Raw genomic sequence first — 20,307 nt, forward strand, 5'->3', positions numbered from 1 at the left:
ACAATAAATTAGAAATTTCAGTGAAGTTTAAACAGTTTATTGCCTCACTTTAATACGGTTGTGCCATGACAGCTACAAGGTAGCAAAAGAGTGCTGAGTGGAACTGAATTTGTATACGTAGGTTCTACCATTGTGTGTATAATTCATCATAAGTTTTTACCACAAATTGTGCACTGAGGAGACATGCACAGGTATGACCTAATTCTGCTCATCTGAAAGTCTTTTCATAAAAGAAAATATTCCAGCAATTGAATAAATTCAGAGTTTTGCTAGGAGGTGATGCTTACCTATTGTTGCAAGTAGATCGTGCCTGACTTTTGCATGCATTTTAGGAGCAACAAATGCTTCCACAAGTGATCTTAATATATTATAACCATTTTCATTTTTAAATAAACAGGCTTTTCTTGAGATTTGAAAAAAAAATCAGTTTTCACAGATGCTTTGGTTTGCTCTTACAAATCTAAAACAATTGTGTGACCACTTAAGCAAAAGGCAAGAAAAAGAGCGACCTTGCTTTCCCTGCTGTTTCAAATATTGAGTAAAATACCACTCAATATGTCTTTCTTCATCTCTGTGTTTTCCAATGGATCTATAATACTTCTTCTTTAAAAACAAAACGAACTCTGGCTAAAATGAAACTTAAAATATTCACGAAATAGTAAATTCAATAAGAGAATCATTTTTTTAATGGCCAGATGATTTTAAGGTAGCTGTACCATAGATATGTGATGTCGTGCTGTTGGGCCTTTCATGCTTTTGTTATAGAAAAAAATACAGGTACAAAACATTTAATGTAAATGAGACTGCTTCATTACTGCTATTTTTATGCTAGGGAATCAGACATGTGGATCACTTTGGATTCATCTGCAGAGAGTCTTCAGAAAATGGCGGCTTCCACTTCGTTTGCTATGTGTTTCAGTGTACAGATGAAGCATTGGTAAGTAAAAGAAAGGCCTAACGTAATCTTCTGTTCAGTTCTCTGTATTTTACTGAATGTTTTCTACACTAGGACTGCACTATTGTGCTGTGGGTCAAGCCAGTGCCTCACAACTACAGGAGGTTTTTTTTTCTTTTTATCATACATAAGAAAAGGTTTCTAGATAGAAGTAATGTCTTTTACTAGACCACGAAAATAAAAACGGTTGGCCTGGAAGAGAGATGACTTCATGATAAGCTTTGTCTTGCGTATGCAAGAAACAGCACAGCAACAGCTCTTCTTTTTTAACATAAGCACCTTCCCAGATACATGACAGTGTCATTCTGAATGACTGTTTTTGTGTTAAGGAAAACAGAAGCTCTGTGGATAAGTGAAATTCTGTTCTTTAGCACTCTGTTCTTTTCAGGTTGATGAAATCATGATGACATTGAAACAGGCTTTCACTGTAGCTGCTGTGCAACAAACTTCCAAGGCCCAGCCCCAGCTCTGCGAAGGATGTCCTATGCAAAGCTTGCATAAACTCTGTGAAAAGATAGAAGGTGAGGTTCAAAGAATTTTCTGGTCAAATATCTTTTTAACAATTTTATTGATGGGCAATATTACATGTGGGTCTGAAAGGGAAGGAATGCTTAAATAGAACTTGGGATGTGGGAAGTAGGCTTGAATGCCAGTCTCTTCTATTAAGAGGACTGCAATATAAAGTAATCTAGAAGCTAATAAGAATTTTCAAACAAAATCTAAGCTCCCTTCTTGTGTTTCAGTTTATTTTTGAAAAATATTTGTTTAAATATAATTGAATTACAGCTAGCCTGACTGTTAGCCATTTAAATACAGAGAATTGTAGATACTGAACTTCTTAACAATATACGCAGCAATACCGATGACCTGCTGTCCTATTGATCCCAATTAGACAGTGGTATTACACTGCCTCTAAACATGAACCAGCAAGATTTCAATATGCATGTTTATGTTGATCTGTGCTCCCTCATTTAAATGGAGAAGTTAAAACTGTAGTTGTGGCCTAGAAAACATGCTCAAGACAAAAAAAAAAGTTTGCATTTCAGCAAATCTCACAGGTTTTACTCCAATAAGCTAAAGCTGTGATGTGACAAGCTGTTGTTGGGCTTTAATTACACCAGACATCACTTAAATGAACAAAACTTCTCTAGTATTAACTTGATGAAACTGGAGAACTTTCAAAACTACTTTTCGCTTTGTTTTGCCCTTCAGTTAGTGATAATTTTTGGGAAAGTTCTTCAAGGCAAAAGAATCGTAATGTCTTTAATCGCACCATCAAATCAGATGAAAGAGAGATGCCAGATGATGCCAAGAAGTTAAGTACAAAATACCATTGATGGTTTGCTGTTTTTCCACAGAAAATAGAGAGAAGCAACTTAATCCAGGATGAGAGCAGAAAAAAGTAATCTGAATGAGAGGGCAGTCAGCTTTAGATTGTCAGTAAATCTTTTAGTGAATTTCTCCTTTGCCTCTTGCTACCATGCAATAGATCTGCTATTTTAAGGAGAGGCCGAGGCATACAAACTAGAGGAAATCAATAGAAAATATATTTGTACCACAAACAAAGTCCAAGCAGTTACTGCATCAAACACCAGCAAAGTAGTCTGCTAAAATGCTGTAATGTAGATTGTGGATTTATTTTATTTTGTGTGATGATGGAATCTTCTAGATCAGCTAAGAGTATAATCCTGGTCCGTGCTCAGTAAATCTCCTTGTTGCAAAGAGTTCATGTCCCTCATTTTAAAGACGAGAGTTCAGCAGTAGCTTTAAATTAACCTACGCTTTTTTCGGATGCCCTGTTATGAAATCAAGGCAAAGGGTCAGCTCAAATAACTGGTACTGATGAGCTTTAGCTTACATTTTGTGCATATTTATGCAGTTGATTAATTCTGACTAATTTGACCCCATGATTTGTTCTTTTTTGTTCTTCATGTTAGGGCTATCCCCTTTTAAGACTAAACTAGAACTACAAAAGCATCTAACAACACTAAATAGCCAGGAGCAAGCCTCTGTTTTTGAAGAGGTTAAGGTAAGCTCTATGTCTCCTACAAGGTTTTAACTCAATTAATGTTTTTTGCTAACATTATTGTGAAGCTCCACATTTTTTTGTGAATTATTCATTAACTTTATATCACAGACTATTAATCACCTTGTGCTTTAATTTCTGTATCATTTTTTGATATATTTTGCTCTTGAAAAGGGCTTATTTTACTCATTTTTCTTCCCCTAATATTTTTTTTCCATGAAAACAAATAGTCTTCCTCCCTGAGGAGGACTGCATACAGACTTTTTGTGAGTGAAGGCAGTAACTTGTACTTTGAGAATGTTCAGCTGTTACTTTGAACGAAACAAATGAGTGTAACATTTCCAAACTGGAAAATGTCCTGCCTGAAAGTTAACCTGGGTCTTAATACTTGTCAAACTAACTAAAAAAAATTTGTCTTTCGATGCTCTGAATGAAACACAGGTTAGCATGGAGGAAAGCATAGCTGGATTTAAGGCAGATGATGACCGTTGAAGGCAATGTCATTGGGTTTGGCACGTTAGTAAAGATTAAGAAACTTCAGACTTTTTTTTTAAATAACGTTTCCTTCCTCTCTTGAGTCATTTCAGTCTCCCTCTTTGCTTCCTTGTGGCGATTTATCATCTAGGACCAAATTTGGAAATTGCTCTATGGGAGTGATTCCATGACCTAAGTAATTTTTTAGCATATAGCAGCTAGCTGGCACTGTTGCCTTTTTAGTAGTCTGTACACATTTTAATGGTCTAAAGCTTCTAGTAGTTACAGGAAATGAATCTAACTGTTAATGCTTCTGGTAGAAGTCTGCAAACAATTAACTTGGTAAAACTAAGGGTAAAGTATATCTCTCCTGAATATCCTTTTCAGTTTTTCTTTCGAGTTGGAGTGACAGAAATTTTAGTTACTGTATTTTTACAGCTCCACATGTTGTAACCATGATTTGCATTTTTAGATAACTGTCTAAGGGTATTTTAATTAATCTAAGGTGCTCTCCTGGCCTTAGCTACTTCATACCATATCCTCTGCATTACCTCAGTAAGGCTTAAAACCATGTCTTATGGGATTAAATTCTATCATAAATAAATTTTTAAAATTATTTTCTCATGTAGTGTTTCAGATCTAAATAGAACGCAGCAGAGGTGGTTATATTTAGCTTATACATTTTTGTGCACTAATTTTTAAAATATCTGTTACTTCCCCCAAAAATGAAGTTTCTAATGAGAAAGATTTATAGGAGAAGGGTCATGCACCATTGACAGCAAGACAGTACTTCATGTATTCTAAACGCTCATTTTCTTTGTTTCTGTTTTTTTTTTTTTCCTCAAAAGTGAATTGGCAAAAGTATACTTTGAAGTCATTATTTGCATGTGGCAGTTTAATACCTCTAAGGTTGGCCTTTAGTTTTCATGTAAAGTCTGTCACTTAGGAAATCCAGTATAAGTCTTTCTCTGGCTGTGTTGGTGCTTTGCTTGGGATGCTGCTGTCCTCTGGTGGACTGATAGGGTAGCATCTAAGTTCAACTTGTTCTTACACTAATTGCGTAGTAACAGTGACAAAATGAAAAGGGTGAAGTATTTGCTAGTCATTTTATGAATGTGTAATGACTGTGTTTGTGGTGTTTTTAATTAAAGAAATTAAGACCAAGAAATGATCAAAAAGAGAATGAGTTGATTATCTCTATTTTGAGAAACATGTATGAAGAAAAACAGAAGGACCATGTTCACGTTTGGGAAGCAAAACAGGTAAGTAACCATTCAGTTTTAGCCCGTGTAAGAGGGAGCCAGGAATAATCTTCCATTCCATACTTATCTTTCCAAGGCAGCTTTCCATCACTGGCATTTTGGTACTTCAAACTGTAGGCAGCAGCGAACTCTGCTTTTCCTTGTGGCTAGCATCATGTGCCAAGACAGGCATATGTCACGCGTTTTGAGATAGCTGGTACAGTCTGGTTCCAGACCTTGGAGACAGAGATGCAGGCTAGGTAGGCCACTAAAGTGGTTGTTTCTTTCTTGTCACCGCAATGACAATTCAACATACGTCAGAGAATATATACAGAATTTATATATAACTGCTCTCAGCTAATCTGTGGCATTTGCCATCCCCCTGTCTGTATGAGCCAGTGTTCTGACAACACATTGGACTTGATCCTTGATAAAAACCATTATGTTTAGTTGATAGCTGAAAACTATTTCTTGTGTGCAAACGACCACTTGAAATGGCCCTCAGGGAGGAGTAGCTGAGAAGCATTGCTGCAGAAACAGCAACAGAAATCGTCATCTGTTTCCAAAGAGCTGAACTATTTATTCTGCATCAAATTGTGTCAGTGTTGTTTAATAGGCTTTATTTTTACAGCACAGTTAATATTTTTTAGAAGGGATTCATGATTTTGTATGCCTTCGTTTGTGACTGACTGACTCGAGACACCTTGAGGAGATCTGTATTTCAAAAGAGGATCAATAGTCGTTCTCTGAAAACTTTCAGTTCTGATCATTTGACCCTTTTCAAAATATTGGCTGACTCCCACCACTGCTGCCTGGTAATCCCACTGTGATGATAGCTATTGATGATTTGTATTATAAACTAGTAAATCAATATATATGGGCAGTAATTAGGCCTCTGAAGAAACTGGGGAAATAAAAGCAAGTCTTCATTTACCACTAATTTATTTTGCTAATCTGTTTTTATTTTATGGCTAATTAGTTAATTATTGACCTTTCTGAGAAATCAGGAAGAAAACTTTGCATGTTTAGTTCTGATTACTTAGTTTGCACATCACACCAGAAATATATTTTTAGGAAAAAAAGAGGGGGGGAAAAAAGCACAACACTTGACAGGAAGAAACATTGCCTGAGGTTCTTTATCATCATGTCTGAGATACCTTTATTTGATCTAATGCCAGCTATCAAATAGTTGTCAGTTATGAATGGCTTAGAAGTACGGATATATGAAGCAAGATAATATCTTAATGTATCTTTGGTATGATTTGAAAATTCTTAAGGCCTGCTGCAGTTTGCTCAGCTCCTGGAACCAAAACTGGTTCATCTGACATTGCAAAGGTGCCAAAGCTGTAAGAACAGTTGGCTCGCCCCTAGTCCATCATTTGTCTTAACATAACATTTTATATTTACTCTGATAATTTATCTCCAGAGCTGTGTAACAGCAGATACCTTTGAACATGTACTCTGGCAATGTTATTTGCCTCAGCAATCATTAACCCATAACACCCTGGTGTCTTTCATAAGAACATTGTAGCAGGCAGCATCCAATTTGCCCGTTGAGGTTAACATTAATGAAAATGAAAAGAAAATACCGAAGTCTGTAATTTTGTTGTCCTGGAAATAGGTTTCTTTAAAACTACATCTATACAGGACTATTTGGTGATGCTAGTGTCTGACAGCTGTTCCGTTGTCTGCATACTGATAGTTACATACACTGAGCATTCAGATCTCTGAAATTAGGGCCAGGTAGAGAGGGCTACAGTGCCTGACAGCCTCAAGATGAAACCCCAAAAAAGTAACACTGAAAACTGTGCTCTGGTTTCTACTGCAGGTGTCAGGTTTGGATGGTAGTATTTGCATTGTAGCATCATTTTTGTATTTGCTACACTGATCTTCACAAGCAATAAAAATGGACTGAAAGGCTTATTTAAAAAGCATAACTGTCAATAGACTGTTAGCTTTAAAGTGGAAATGTTTTTACTGGTGAAATATATAGAAGAGTTAGATTATCTATTACATGTGTTTTTGTGGCGCTTAGCCCCACATTTATGTGATGAAGGCTCTTCAGAGTTCTTGTTAAGTATATCTTGCCTGAAGAAAAGTAAATCTATTAGAAATCTCCAGTCTGTTACACATAAACATTTAGAACTTACACAATTGTATTCTGGCATTAAAGAAAATTTGTTGATAGAGCTATAAATCCCTATTGAAATGGCAGTTCTCCCGGAAGCATGTTACGGCACTCCACAAATATAATTTGCAGAGATTTTCTGGTCTTATGTTAGGATAGTTTGGTAAACTTCAATGTAAGTATAAGTAGAGAAAGACATGAAAAACCAAGGACACCATGAGAAAGTATTGATAGATTTTACAGAGCTCTTCAGATTGTTCACTGAAATTGTGCTCCATGCTGTTTTGTATTTCACACTTACGTTTTTAAACACTTACAGACTTCACAATCCCCGGCTGAGAATGCTGCAAATGAGGTGCCCAGCAGTGCCTCAAGATTCAGATTAGATATGTTAAAGAACAAAGCAAAAAGATCTCTGACAGAATCATTTGAAAGTATTTTATCACGTGTAAGTATCTTCATGTTTATTGCCTCTGAATGTAGCTTCATTGTTTTATTTATTGAATAGTAGATACACTGCATTTGCTATCCTTTTAGGTTGTAGCTAAGTGGTTATTAAAGGCAGAGTGAAACAGTGCTTGAATGTTCATGTTACAAGATAACAAAACAAAGCAGGGCTTTGCTAAAGAAAATACCAAGTCCTGAAAGAAGCGAACTAAGTACTAGATAAACAATAGTGTATATATTCATTTTAAAAAATGTACATGAAGCCGAGCACGAGAACTTATGAAAAGCTGCCATTGTTTTATTTCTCTTTAGGAATTAGAAAATAAAAGTAATCACAAATGTTCACTTCTTTTTATGTAGAAGGAAGTGATTAGGGAACTGACTAAGCACTCCAAATGAGACTGTATTTATTAATGACAGAAGAACTGATGATTAATGAGGCAACTGAACTTTTAAATGCTAGCATCCAGGTTTTGGCTGGGATAGAGTTAATTTTCCTCCTAGAAGCTGGTATGGTGCTGTGTTTTGGATTTAGGATGAGAATAATGTTGATAACACCCTGATGTTTTAGTTGTTGCAGAGCAGTGCTTACACAGAGCCAAGGACTTTTCAGCTTCTCGCTCTGTCTTGCCAGCGGGCAGACTGGGCGTGCAGCAGGAGCTGGGAGGGGACAGACCCAGGACAGCTGACCCAAACTGGCCAAAGGGATGTCCCATACCAAATGGCATCATGCTGAACAATAAAACTGGGAGGAGTTGGCTGGGAGGGCTGCCATTGCTTGGAGACTGGCTGGGCATCGGTCAATGGGTGGTGAGCAATTGCATTGCGCATCACTTGTTTTGTGTATTCTTTTATAGTTGTTGTTATTCCTATTATTTTATTTTCCCTTTTCTGTCCTGTTACACTGTCTTTATCTCAATACACGAGTTTTACTTTTTTTCCCTGGTTCTTTCTCCCATCCCCCTTGGGGGGAGAGTGAGCGAATGGCTGTGTGGTGCTTAGCTGCCTGCTGGGTTAAGCCACAACAGCTAGAAACTACCTAAAGGCAAGCAATGTAAAGAACTTCAGAAGGCACTAGGAATATGCAGGCACTTGGGCAATATCACATAAATTCTTCAAAAACAATGTTTGTCAGTACCTGTTATGGGAACAACTAACTCCGGTGTGACAGTGATCCCCAAGAAAACACATTGGGAAGATGTTTATCATGAACAAATAGCTGAAAGTATCTCCTAATTATACAGCAGCATCTAAGAAAACAAATCAGATGTCAGATTTAAGTACTACTTAATCCTACACAGAGTTGTCTCGTTCATATATTCTTTGTTTTTGCACTTCATTTTAAAACAGAGTGCAAAGTAGAATGGGTTCAGGGAGATGTCTGAGGAAACCAGTAAGATTTGGAAAGACTTCTGCTTGACAAATGATTAAAAGAATCCGACCTTTCAGAGAGCTTACATGCAACAAAACCAAACAACAAATAGTAAGGAATAGAAATTAGGACATTCTCATTTCTTACAGGCAAACTGTTAAGTTGAAGGAAGATCTAGTTTAGTTTATCTGCAAAATACTTCCTCAGAGACGCAGTTTGTAGTGACAAAACTAGGCTTTCAAAGCCTATTTCAGATGTCGTACCTAACCTGTTCCCTAGAAGCAAATGATGGCATAAGAATGGCCATGGTAAAAGCATATTCTCACTGTTACAGGTAGGCATGCGCTGAGGATTTGTAGTTGCATATCTCCCCTCATAACTGCCTGACCAGCATTAATGGAGTTCACCCCCATGAAATCCTGCTGTGCATGTGTTTGGGATGTGAAACATACCATTAGCATTGTTCCTAATTTTGCCAGTTTGTCCAAACAGGCGTAAGCTGTTGTCATATAAGCGCAGTTGTATATTGGTTGCATTTTCACAGTCATGGCTGTTTTGATGAAAATTCCTGATTTTGTTCAGATCTGAGGCAAAGCACTTTGCCTGGGCTTTAAGGAGCAATGTTCACTATTGTGAATACTGCTAACATTAAATTATAGTTAGAATAGTAGTTCAAAGAGAGCATATGCCTTTACTTCAGAACATAATGCAGTGTTACCCTTTAAGGTTAGGAGGATACGAGTTCCATAGTTGTGTTAACACAAAAAAATCCATCAATAGGTTTCTTGATATTTCTCTTAGTTACATAAAGCATTAGAGTTCAACATAAAGCATTAGAGTTCAACACATTATACAAAAAATATTGTCAAAAATTGTACAAAAATACTTGTTTTCTGATGTTAAAATACTAGAAATTATGTCTTGCTGTATATTAAATTGATACAGTTTTCAGTCCTTTTTTAATAGCCTTTACAACTTTTTGTATCTTGATAGCAAGTATCTAATATGACAATTTCCTGGTTAGACTACTGTTAGAAGGTATTTTAATAGTGGTTATAGTGCATACATGCAATATGTGATTATATTGATACCATGGAAAGTACATAATTGCCCATGAGAATTCCCTAATTACATAGGAATCCTTTAAAATGTCAGTGCCTGCCCTGAATGAAGCCTTTGTTTCTCACAGGGACTAAGGCTATTGCTAGGCATTTCGGGAGATTAAATTTGATGCTGTCTTTGAAAGCTACAGATTCTGTCTATTCTATGCAAGTCCTTTTTGGTATGCCTTGTGTTATAATTTTAACTGTGCTTTATTTCTACAGGGCAGTAAAGCCAGAGGTCCACTTGACAGCTCTAGTGCTGTAGATCTGGAGAGCTCCATGTCCAGTACCTTAAGCAGCACAAATAAAGTAAGTAAAGCCTGTAGTGCCTGTATATAGTGAGAAACTCCTGTTAATGCTACCTGAAACAACTAGTCAGAAGTGAAGTATAGTCACCAACTGGTCATATAACTGTTCTGTTCTAACGTCTTGCATTTTGTATTCACTATATCCGGGGAGTAGACAACCTAACTGATTGTGTATGAAAACAAAGAAACCCCTGAACATCCAAACAGAATGATAAAAACAGCAGCACTGAGTAGGGCTTAGGTATGCCTTCTTCCTAAGAGTCCTGCTGCCACTTGATGGTCCATTCGTGGATTTCTTTATTCCTGTGCCAAGTCCCTCTGAGGGTGATGGGGATGTACACACTGCAGGTAGCCTCTGATCAGTCACTGTCTTTCCCTTCACTTTCCCAGCTTGAAACAATTTTTCCATTTTTTGAAATTTGTAAGTTGGTTACCCAAATCACTTTTCTTGCATATAATATGTCAAATGTATTTGAATCCTGTGAGAACAACTTGAACAAAGTAATTTCACAGTTTATTCTGGTAACAGATTCAGATTAAGAAATAGCAGTCACATGCTAACAGATGATCATGTATAAGGTGCTGTCATCTGTAGAGTTTCACCAAAGACTTCTATTCTATTTGAAAAGTTGGACTTTTACTAAGTCTATATTCCTGTTCTCCAGAAATTTCAAGGTGCCTTTAGGCCTTTCCTTGGGTTTTCCTGTGTTCCTACTCCTATAGAAAATAATGGTGCAAGAGGGATTCCATTTGAAGTAGAAATGTGTCATACTATATACAAACACATATTTTGTATCTGTGTCTTATCATGTGAATCCATAGATGTGAACTAAAATATTACCTAACATCATCTGAATCCAGCAACAATGTACAGCAAAACAAATTTGATAATTACCATGCTGCTGACCCTAATCTGGTTAGCTTCAGCCCTGCAAGTACATACCATGAATGCGGGACTGCATACATAAGAAGTATAAAACTAAACCAAGAAGTGGAGTAATTTCCCACTTTGCATGGTTAGAAAGTTTTTAGTATGAACATAGTAGTATAAACAACACAGAAGAAAGCCAGTCATCTTCCTTGGATGTAGCTTAGCTCTCTGCAGACTTGGATACAGCTATCGATTCTGCTCCAGTGCCTTGTCACCTACTGTGGGCTCCTGAATGCAGGTAATGGAGAGTTTTCTCTCCGTGGTTGCGATTCTGAAGGAATGGCTAACTTTGCAAAAAACACAAGAGGTGGGAAGTGAAGAAAAATACGTGATTTGGGGCTGAAACAGGCATTTAGTCATAGGATTAAAGTCCTTTGTGTGAGTCTTAAAATAGAAAAAAGGAATCTTACATTGTAAAATGGGGTGCTAAATAAACAGTACTCTGAAATGCTGCCTTTTTCATTGCTGTCACTGTTACCCAAACCTGACCCATCTGTTCATTTCCCCTTGGTTCTGTGTTGTGTTCAATATACTGTAAAATGCAATCACTCTCAAAATTTTTTTTTCCTCTGTAGAATGGAGACTGTGATTTGATGACCCAAGTGGTTAAGAACAAAAACCACTGAATATCAGTGATTCTTTCTTTGAGATATCATGATAAAAATGTGCAAGTCTGAAGCAGATCTCTGTGGGGGCTGAATAATGACATGGAACTGCAATCCCCAAAACTGATGGTAAAACCACATGTCAGTAACCTTATATTTTGCTCTGCTAGGAACCACCGTTGTGTGAAAAGGAGAGAGACAGACTTCCTACACTTCCAGCAGAGAATGCTGTCAAGACCAGTGGATCAGTGGGTGATCTCTCCAGCGACCCAGATAGTTACCCAATTGACCAGTCTGTTACGTTACCTCAGCAAGGCTTTCGAAGGCGAGCAAACACACTGAGTCATTTACCATCAGAAAGCCAGGAGTCTCTGGTACCCGTTGAAACATCGCCATCTGTTCCCCAGAGGAAACTTATGAGGTATCACTCAGTGAGCACAGAGACTCCTCACATGAGAAAGTAAGACTTACTAAAAGCAGGCTGTGCTTTCATTTGTTGAAGACATATTTGGGGATGATGATTGCATACCTGGTGTGTCTTCTTAGTGGATAAGAAATGTCACAGCAGTGTGTCACTCTTCGGAGGTTTGTAGGTAACCTGTTTAAAAATACTTCTGTCCCGTGTGCTCCACAATTTTAGTCCCTGTGAGCTTCAGGGGAGATGAAATATGAGACATGTAGTTCCACACTTTGTCACAAAGCTAAGTAGGAGCTCTCCTAAGGCATTAGATTATATTTTTGCAAGCAATATTCAGTAATTTTTGTGGCCTTGATCTGCAAGCAGTGCAAATAAATGCTATATCTACATTTTCTATTTGTAGAGAAAAATTATGTAGCATTTCTGATGCTGAAAACCTTACTGTTTGGTGAATTCATGTGTGATTTTAAAGTAACACACAAAACTGACGTAATTGTGATAGAGGTGAGGCTCCTGTGCAGCGTTTCAGTGAGCCTATGTAAATTTTACTTGCAAAAGCAAGCTACTGACTGCCTTAATGCCAGTATTCTTCAAGCTGTCTTCCTTTGTAATCCTGCCTCAGCATTTTCAAAGTCTCTGAATGTTATGGCAGCTTTCTTTCCTCCCTCTATCTGGCTTTTTCCAATTACTGTGGAAACACTTCTGTCTGTAGACTTTCATTTCACTGCCAAAACTGCTCGTTTACACAAGTTAGACAGTAGGAAATCTGTATATGTTCCAACTTATTTTTCCCTGCAGGAGGCAGGGCAATAAAAGAACGTGCCTGAAATAGGTGATGACAGGGAAAAGAAAAATTACAGCATTTAAAAGGAAACATAACCCAGGTTGCCTTTTTGTCCCCTTTTTGAACCTTTTTAATTCTTAAATACTGGAATGTGTTTGTAATGCAGTTTAGAACTTCTGCTGTTGGTCTGTTACCTTCATGAAAGTTGCCGTGACGCTTGTTGCTGCTTGTTCAGTCAGTTCCTATCTTAATATAGGAATACAGTTAAAAGTTAAGTATATTTTTAATTTGCTTGGTTATTGCTATTTGACTATGTAATTTTTACTAAGGCCTAAGTCTGTCTGCTCCTTCACATAACAAAAAAGAAATCACTCTTGTGTACCTTTCATAGGAAACATACAGAACAGGTCATAGAAGAAAACAATACTTTGAACAAGTCATGTATGTTTTGTGAGCATTTTTTGAATAGCTTACCCTGATTGTTGTTTTCCAAGTGTGAATGGATCCAGAACTTCAAAACATTTTACACTTCACTTCTCATTTAACACTTCACTTCTTATCCATGAAGTCTCTTGATTGTATGCCTGTCTTTATCGTAGAAACCAAGGGGAAGCAATATGAGGGAGAAGAAACAGGGTTGTTATTAACATACTTTAGGAGTTTGAATATATCATGCACTGAAATGCCTCACTGAAGATTCTAAATGTGTGTTTCAGACTTTGTTGATTGGGTTAAAACGTTCAGCCTCTTGCAGTTACTACATTAACTGTGAAAAACGTATGAAATGGCTGATTTGTATTTGTTACAAGTACAGGTTACTTTCAGAGATTAGAGAAGAGATTTCACTTTTATTTATTTTTTAGCTCCCCCCTTCCCATTTCCTCCCTCTTACTGTGTTTTGTTCTTTCTGCTACCTCAACTCCATTCCTCTGGTTGGAATCCCACTATACGGTATGAACGCATCTGTCGGCGAATCTAAAAGTTCTTCTGGTCAACTTGCACGTTCTCCTACTCTAGCTCGTCTTAATCCCTCGGCCTCTTCACCCAACTTTTTTAAATATCTAAGGCATAATTCAAGTGGAGAACAAAGTGGGCATTTTGCACAAAAGAGGTGAGACGGCACCTGTACCTAGTTTGGGGTAGGGTTTGTTTTGCCATGCTATAAATGTAAAGCTCTGTAGTGCAAATAATTAAAATAACTTCATAGAGACTAAAGGTGGTAGATTTTTATGGGAGGGGGAACTCAACTGCTCCACTACTGAATGTAGTGCTGATAGTTGTGTAACTTTTTCTTTTAATGAATAAAATGTTCAGATGCATGACATTCTTTGGAGACAGTTGCTCCAAAGCAGCTTCTTGTTATGCAGCAGACAGCAGCACTACTTAAAATTGTGCCAGTGATAAGTTGCCAAGAACCTGTAATCTAGCTCGCTCTGCCTCTCCTGAATCATTCAGTTCTGTTCTGCTTTGTTCGTGGTTAACACAGAAACATATTAATATCCTTCTGTGCCTGACATTTAAAAGGAAATATACTAAGTTAACCAAAATAGGCAAGAAGTAGCTGGACTGTGGACAGCCAAAAAAAAAAAAAAAAAAAAAAAAACGGAAAAAAGGAACTTGTGTTTGTGTTGGTTAATTTATCTTTGTTATGCTCAGCAATATCAAACGATACTTCTCTGTGCCCTATTTCTTAAAACAAAAACGTGCATAGTGAGTATTGACGTAAGCCTCTCATTTCCTGAGAACCTGAAATGAGTAACTCCTTAAAAATCTTAACTGTGAAACTCCTTCAAGTTAAACTTCTTTTAGCTCCAAAGGCTAACGAGGCTGAATGTCCTTGAAAGCATGGTCAGCATCACTGACCATTGGCAAGCACATTTTATTGCTGTTTGTTGTTCCTTTTCTGTTTTCTTGTGTGAAAGCTTCCTGTTTCCCCAAGGTGCTGGTTCTTTTGATCCTGAGAAAATACTCAGCCCACAACCTTATTTCACCAGTCCCTTCAGTTGCATCTGCTGAGCACTTGGTAGCGTCCCTCTTCATTTAGCTTCACCGCAGAGGTATGGTATTGCTCAGGGGAAGAAACATGAGTCTGCAATGTCCTATTTACTGTGTGTTTTAACAACACTTATCCAGGCCTGAACACCACACTAATGCCCCTTTATTTGAATCCTGAAGGTCAAATTCTCAAAAGTAGGTTCTTCCACGGTAGATTTGGTGATATATTCTGCAGTAGCACCTTCTACTTCCCTTTCCCTGCTGTTTAAGGGTGTACTGTAGTGAAACTCTAAACAAGACTGAGAACTGAAATGGATAGGGATATCAAATAGATTAATGAATTGAAATCAGAAAGACTGCCTGGGTTGATTGTAATCCTCTAAGTGAAATTACCACATAATTGTAATTGATTTACTGTGCAGTTGTAAGCGAAACGTGTTTACAGGGTACACTGTGCTACAGCAGAATCTTCCTCATGCTTAGTACCAGATACTAAAGAACTGTTTCACTTTATACTTCTGGTGTTCCCAGGTTATGCCCGCCATCCCTGTTCACATCTTCAGGAGGCAGAGCTAAATGCCATCCAAATGTAACATTAAGGTTTATCAGAAGCTTTTCTTAATAAAATTTAGTTTGTCAGGAGTAAATTATCCTATTCACATGTTTTTGTGTACTCTTATGAGGAAAGGTCTTCTAGTCTCATCGGCCAAGTAACTTTCTATGTTTTCATTCCATACGGAAACTTTTCATTAACTGAGTTGTACTTGCTTCCTCTATTAACTACCTTCTGAGTGTGTTAGGAGCTGGTTATTTTAAACTAAAGAGCAGAGCTAGGTATGATGTTGTCCAGAAGACTGTTGATGAAATTTGATTAGTGCTCCTGTCTGTTGCATCCTGAAGCTTTATTTAGGATAAATCAATCCTAAATGATGTCAGAAAGCTCAGCTTTTAGCTTAAAAGTTCCAAGCTTGTCTGAATAAAACCCTATTAAAGCTTTATGAAATGCTCTTTGCCAAAGTCTTTTTTTTCATTTGCTGGTACAATGTTTATCAGTGCCAGCTTTTCCTGTAAACTTGGTCAATCATTGCAACTGATATTTAAGTAAATTTTCAGTTGTAAAGTTGGCATCAGTTCCTATTAGGTTATATGAATTTACTTGAAACGTGCACTGAAAATCTTGTGCTATGTTAAAGAATAACAAATTTACCCAACGTATATTTATTTATATTGGAACATTTTAGTTTTCCCAAAGAAACATGTATTTCAAAGTATCACTTTGTTAGTGGTTTTAACTTTGACTTTGGTTTCTTTGGTATTCATGCCTTCAGGATTTAGCTGCTTTTTGTTTAAAACTTAGCAGTATGTGTTTTTATTCTGTGGATTTATACTTCCTTGTTCTAAACTATACTTTTCCCAACTGCACTCTCAGCATCTCCTACCGTACTGCCTTAAGGAAAAAGCTTCATTCTTCTTCTTCTGTGCCAAATTTCTTAAAATTTCTGGCTCCTGTAGATGAAAATAACACCTCTGACTTTAGGAGCGCAACAAGGTAGGGTTCTCTTTTTGAGTCTGGAGGTAAAACTGTGTTATTATCCAAAGATTTCTTAGTTTGAAATACTTCAAATGCTTCTTGCACTTGCAAAATCTGACTTGTGCAACAATTCACTTGCATGTATTCTGCATGTGATTGCTGTCAAAAAGGTGGAGCTATTCCAGACTCCTCTCTTAAAAAGTTTGCAGAGCTTATCCATTTTGATTTTGTGATGGTCGTGCAACTTCCATCCGTCCACTTCTGCAATTATTCCTGCCAAACGACTGTATTTGCTGTTTTCAGTTAGGAGAATATATGTGGTTCGTCCTAAGCAATGTCAGTGTCCTTGAGGTGGAAGGAGAGGACAGCCTGTGAAATACTATTCCCAGTTGCCAGAGCTGTTGAAGCTCATCTATCACAGCTTGAACAAAGACTGATGTAATCACTTAGCCAATGGTTGGAGTAAAACAATGACTTATTTAAAAATGTAATGAGTTAAATTAATTAGTGGGATTTTTAATAGGAAGACATCATCACTGTTCGTTACTTCGTTTAATATTCTGAATAAAAACCTCTGTGTGTAGTTTGTGGATTTCATCAAAGGTGTAACATCTAAGGTTCCTGGATTCTGTTCACAACTTGCTTATTTCAGATGGTGACTTGGGAACACAAAGGTTCCAAGTCTGTGTTGTAAAGGAGTATGCTACATACCTGATTCTCAGAAGGCTGGAATTTTAATTAAGGTTTATAAAACTCCTTGATGTTTGCTGATAAAAGGCATCAACAGAACTCTTATCTCCTACAAATAGCTGCTAGATATTGTGGATGGTATGGTAGTGATGGTATAGATGGTTGCAGAACAGTAAAGATACACTATGGTGTATGTGTAAGTATCTTTAAGTCGTTGTGTTTCATGCACTGCCACAAAGAAAGCTGAAAACTAAATAAAACTTCTGAAAGCAGATTGCACAGAGCTGCCAGCCCCTTATGGTGAACCTGAGTGGTGTTTGCAGCCTTGTAAAAGCATGCTGCTACTGAGCAAGTTTCACCCACCTGCCACTTATGGCTTGACACAGCATGTGCACAGCACACTGTACGCCTTAGCTGATGGTTCTTGTTTTATTCACTGAACACTGCATCACTGTTCCTGGCGAATTTGGGTAACCTCCTCACAAGCCATTCTGTGTTCTGCGATTTTAGTGACTATGAATCCAAACACAGCCAGCAGGCTGTTGGTGCTGACAGCCCCGTAAGGACTCGCCGGCATTCATGGAGACAACAGATATTCCTGCGAGTGGCGACCCCTCAGAAAGCGTGTGATTCTCCCAGTCGCTATGATGGTAAGTCTTGGTTTATTTGCTTCCATGAATGTTGTTAGCGGCTATAATCTGTGAAGTGTGGACTGTTTTGTCTTCTGAGTGGGAATATTTGCCCAGTGCTCTGTCTGTACTGTCTGTGTGATTTCCCACTTAAGTTTTGGTCACGTAAAGCTCATCAGCTTTTGGAGTTTTTATTTTTCAGCTCTATATGTAATATAGTTCTGATAGTATAAAATTAACTAATCAGAGAAGAAATGATTTTCTAGATACACTGTTCTAATGAATTCTGGGGGAAAAAAATGCATCACCAAGTATTGCTCTGGCGAAAACACAATGCTTCTATTTCATCTTTCCATGCTAGAGCATGGAACTAAGGACCAGAAAAATCCAGCCCTAGCAGAAGGAATTTAATTTCTTTCATGACCTCAGTTGAGTACTGTATTGTGTACTTCATACCATCCTGAATTTGACCTCATGTATGCTGCTTCAGTCTGTAATTCTTTACCACTTTAACCATGATTATCCCCTGTTATCTTATTTCTTCCTTGAATTTCTGTAGAGCTAAAGAACCACAGACTAGGGAAAAAAAAAACACTGCAAATGACTGTGCAAGTGCTTCATTTCATGTATCTCACCTTATGTGAGTTAGACAATACACCACACACTGGGACCAAAAATGCCTCAGAGAACCTTGTGTCTCCAGATAATGGTCTCTGGCTCACTGAGGTTTGAGTTTCACAGCTTGAGCTCTGCAATTTCTACCTTCTGACTTCAAGGTCATAGTATAAGAGTCCCAAGGAACCATAGAGAACAATACGCTGTAGTAAATATAGTAAAAAGTAGTAATCTTAATGTTTGAAATGACTGGGAAAGCTCTCAGGTTAACAGTCATTGAAACGTTTTTATTGCATCTTAAAAAGAGACCTTGGCTAACTGGACACTGCACATAACAAAAACATTTGTCATTAATGAGTTGCTTGGAATGTAATTGGACTTAATATGGGGTAAACTGTATAGAGGCATAGATGCCTCTCAAATGCCTCTTCAAAGCTAAGTGACGTCAGGAGCACGTCTATGTATACATAACATGTGAAGTGGTCTCCTGCGCTTCGAGGTACATGAAGGGAATGCTCAACCTCAGCAAAGCTACTATTTTTGTGAATTTGATGCGTTTTTTTGTGACTGAAAGTAGTCTTACTAGTTTTTCAAAGCCACAAAACCTTCCCATATTAAATAGGAAAAACAAATAAACAAAATTGCCTGTTCAGACCTTTCCTATGAGACATAATAGCCGCAAGATACAATCTTAACAATCTACAGCTGGATAAGCAGAACAGTTGGAGAAAAAATGTGTGGCCAAAAAGGAAAACAGGAAGTGCTATTAATAGGAGGAACAATTTAAAATAACTGGCCTTTTTCTTTACTATTGTTGTCTTTTTCTGGGTTTGTTCCAATGTACATACTCAGTTTATGAACAGAGGGAGAAAACTCATTTTTTTAACAAGTATTTGGATTTTTTTGGAGTGTTTTCGGCAGTAAAGAATGCTTAGTCATGATCAAATCTGTAGCCTTTAAGAGAACTCTGTACAAGCAATCTTACATTGGAACTCACTACCGCAGTTAACTCAGTAATCTCTGTAGTTCCAGAGAAACTGTAACTAGCTATCGTTCATCACCTTGTTCCTTTTTCTTTCATCTTTGCTTAAGGAGAAGCTACACGTGCAGCGGGGTCAGTCAGTTTGACAAGAGTTACCTGTAGTTGATTTTATTTTTAAGGCTTCCTTGCTCATTTTAGACTCTTCTCCTTTGGAAAAAGTCTCTATACAAACAGCTGATGTATGACCAAAAGATCAGTTTCAACCAAAATGGATGGAGGAGGAAGATTTTAAAGATACCATTTTTTTGTTGCATTACAAAAATAATCAGTCAGAGGAAAGTGAGACAACATTCATGTGTTTCCTGCTATAAATGGTGATTCCATTAACCAGTTTCTCTGGTCAAATGCAGTATCCCACACGCCACTCCAGGGTACTGAACAGGAGAGCAGTAAGGAAAGAAGGGCTAGGATTTAGTTATTTTTTAAAGTCAGCCAGCCAACCAATAATCTTAGATTTCTGAGTCAGAGGTGATAAAATTTTACAGGCTTAGCACAGACTGCTTTACTAAACTTTGTGTCAAGCATTAAATCTACCAGCGTGCCTGAACTGCATGCTGTGTTGACTAAGCGTGGGCAGGCACTGCCAACTAAATGAGACTGCTCTGTTGCTGTAAAGTATTCGGATTTTAATCAGTAAGTATACTTGTAAAATGTGACAAGGAATAGAGACAACTTTAAGCTTTATACACGTGTGAGCCCATTTGTATAGACAAGTGGGGAGCTGAACCTCAAGTTGCATCCTGTCCATTGCCACTCTGTGTGGTAGGAACGTGTGTTTACTAAAAATAACTTAAGAACAATAAAGATCAAATAACTGATAAATAGCTTATGTAGAATTTTTGAGCTTAATCTTATGAGGTACTGAGTTTAAGGGATGTCTAGCGTCCTGACTTCCAACATGAAGCAGACTGCACCAAGTTCTGCTGTCTTGCACTTCCGAATCCTTTACTTCTTTAGGAGGTGTTCGTTAGGAGTTTCAGTGCTCTATGAGCTAAACTTTTGTTTCCTGTAGC

At 37.6% G+C, this 20,307-nt stretch overlaps 1 protein-coding gene across 10 annotated transcripts in view; it reads left to right on the plus strand.

Moving 5' to 3' along the window:
- The window catches only part of TBC1D1 (TBC1 domain family member 1), a 114,210-nt gene that overhangs the window by 59,282 nt on the left and 34,621 nt on the right, over nt 1–20,307 (plus strand). For 6 of the 10 annotated variants that reach the window (XM_013185985.3, XM_048072967.2, XM_066995753.1 and 3 more), the window contains 10 exons: nt 833–937; nt 1,344–1,476; nt 2,893–2,984; nt 4,607–4,717; nt 7,144–7,272; nt 9,969–10,055; nt 11,761–12,050; nt 13,775–13,903; nt 16,217–16,336; nt 17,519–17,658. In XM_013185985.3, coding sequence (XP_013041439.3) covers nt 833–937; nt 1,344–1,476; nt 2,893–2,984; nt 4,607–4,717; nt 7,144–7,272; nt 9,969–10,055; nt 11,761–12,050; nt 13,775–13,903; nt 16,217–16,336; nt 17,519–17,658 — 1,336 coding nt within the window. Of the gene's footprint in view, nt 1–832; nt 938–1,343; nt 1,477–2,892; nt 2,985–4,606; nt 4,718–7,143; nt 7,273–7,869; nt 8,082–9,968; nt 10,056–11,760; nt 12,051–13,774; nt 13,904–16,216; nt 16,337–17,518; nt 17,659–20,307 lie in introns of those variants that run through there. The other 4 variants (XM_048072969.2, XM_048072972.2, XM_048072971.2 and 1 more) reach the window with 4 other exon arrangements.

Source organism: Anser cygnoides, chromosome 4 (genome assembly GCF_040182565.1).
Source record: "Anser cygnoides isolate HZ-2024a breed goose chromosome 4, Taihu_goose_T2T_genome, whole genome shotgun sequence".
In the NCBI taxonomy this organism is placed as follows: domain Eukaryota; kingdom Metazoa; phylum Chordata; class Aves; order Anseriformes; family Anatidae; genus Anser; species Anser cygnoides.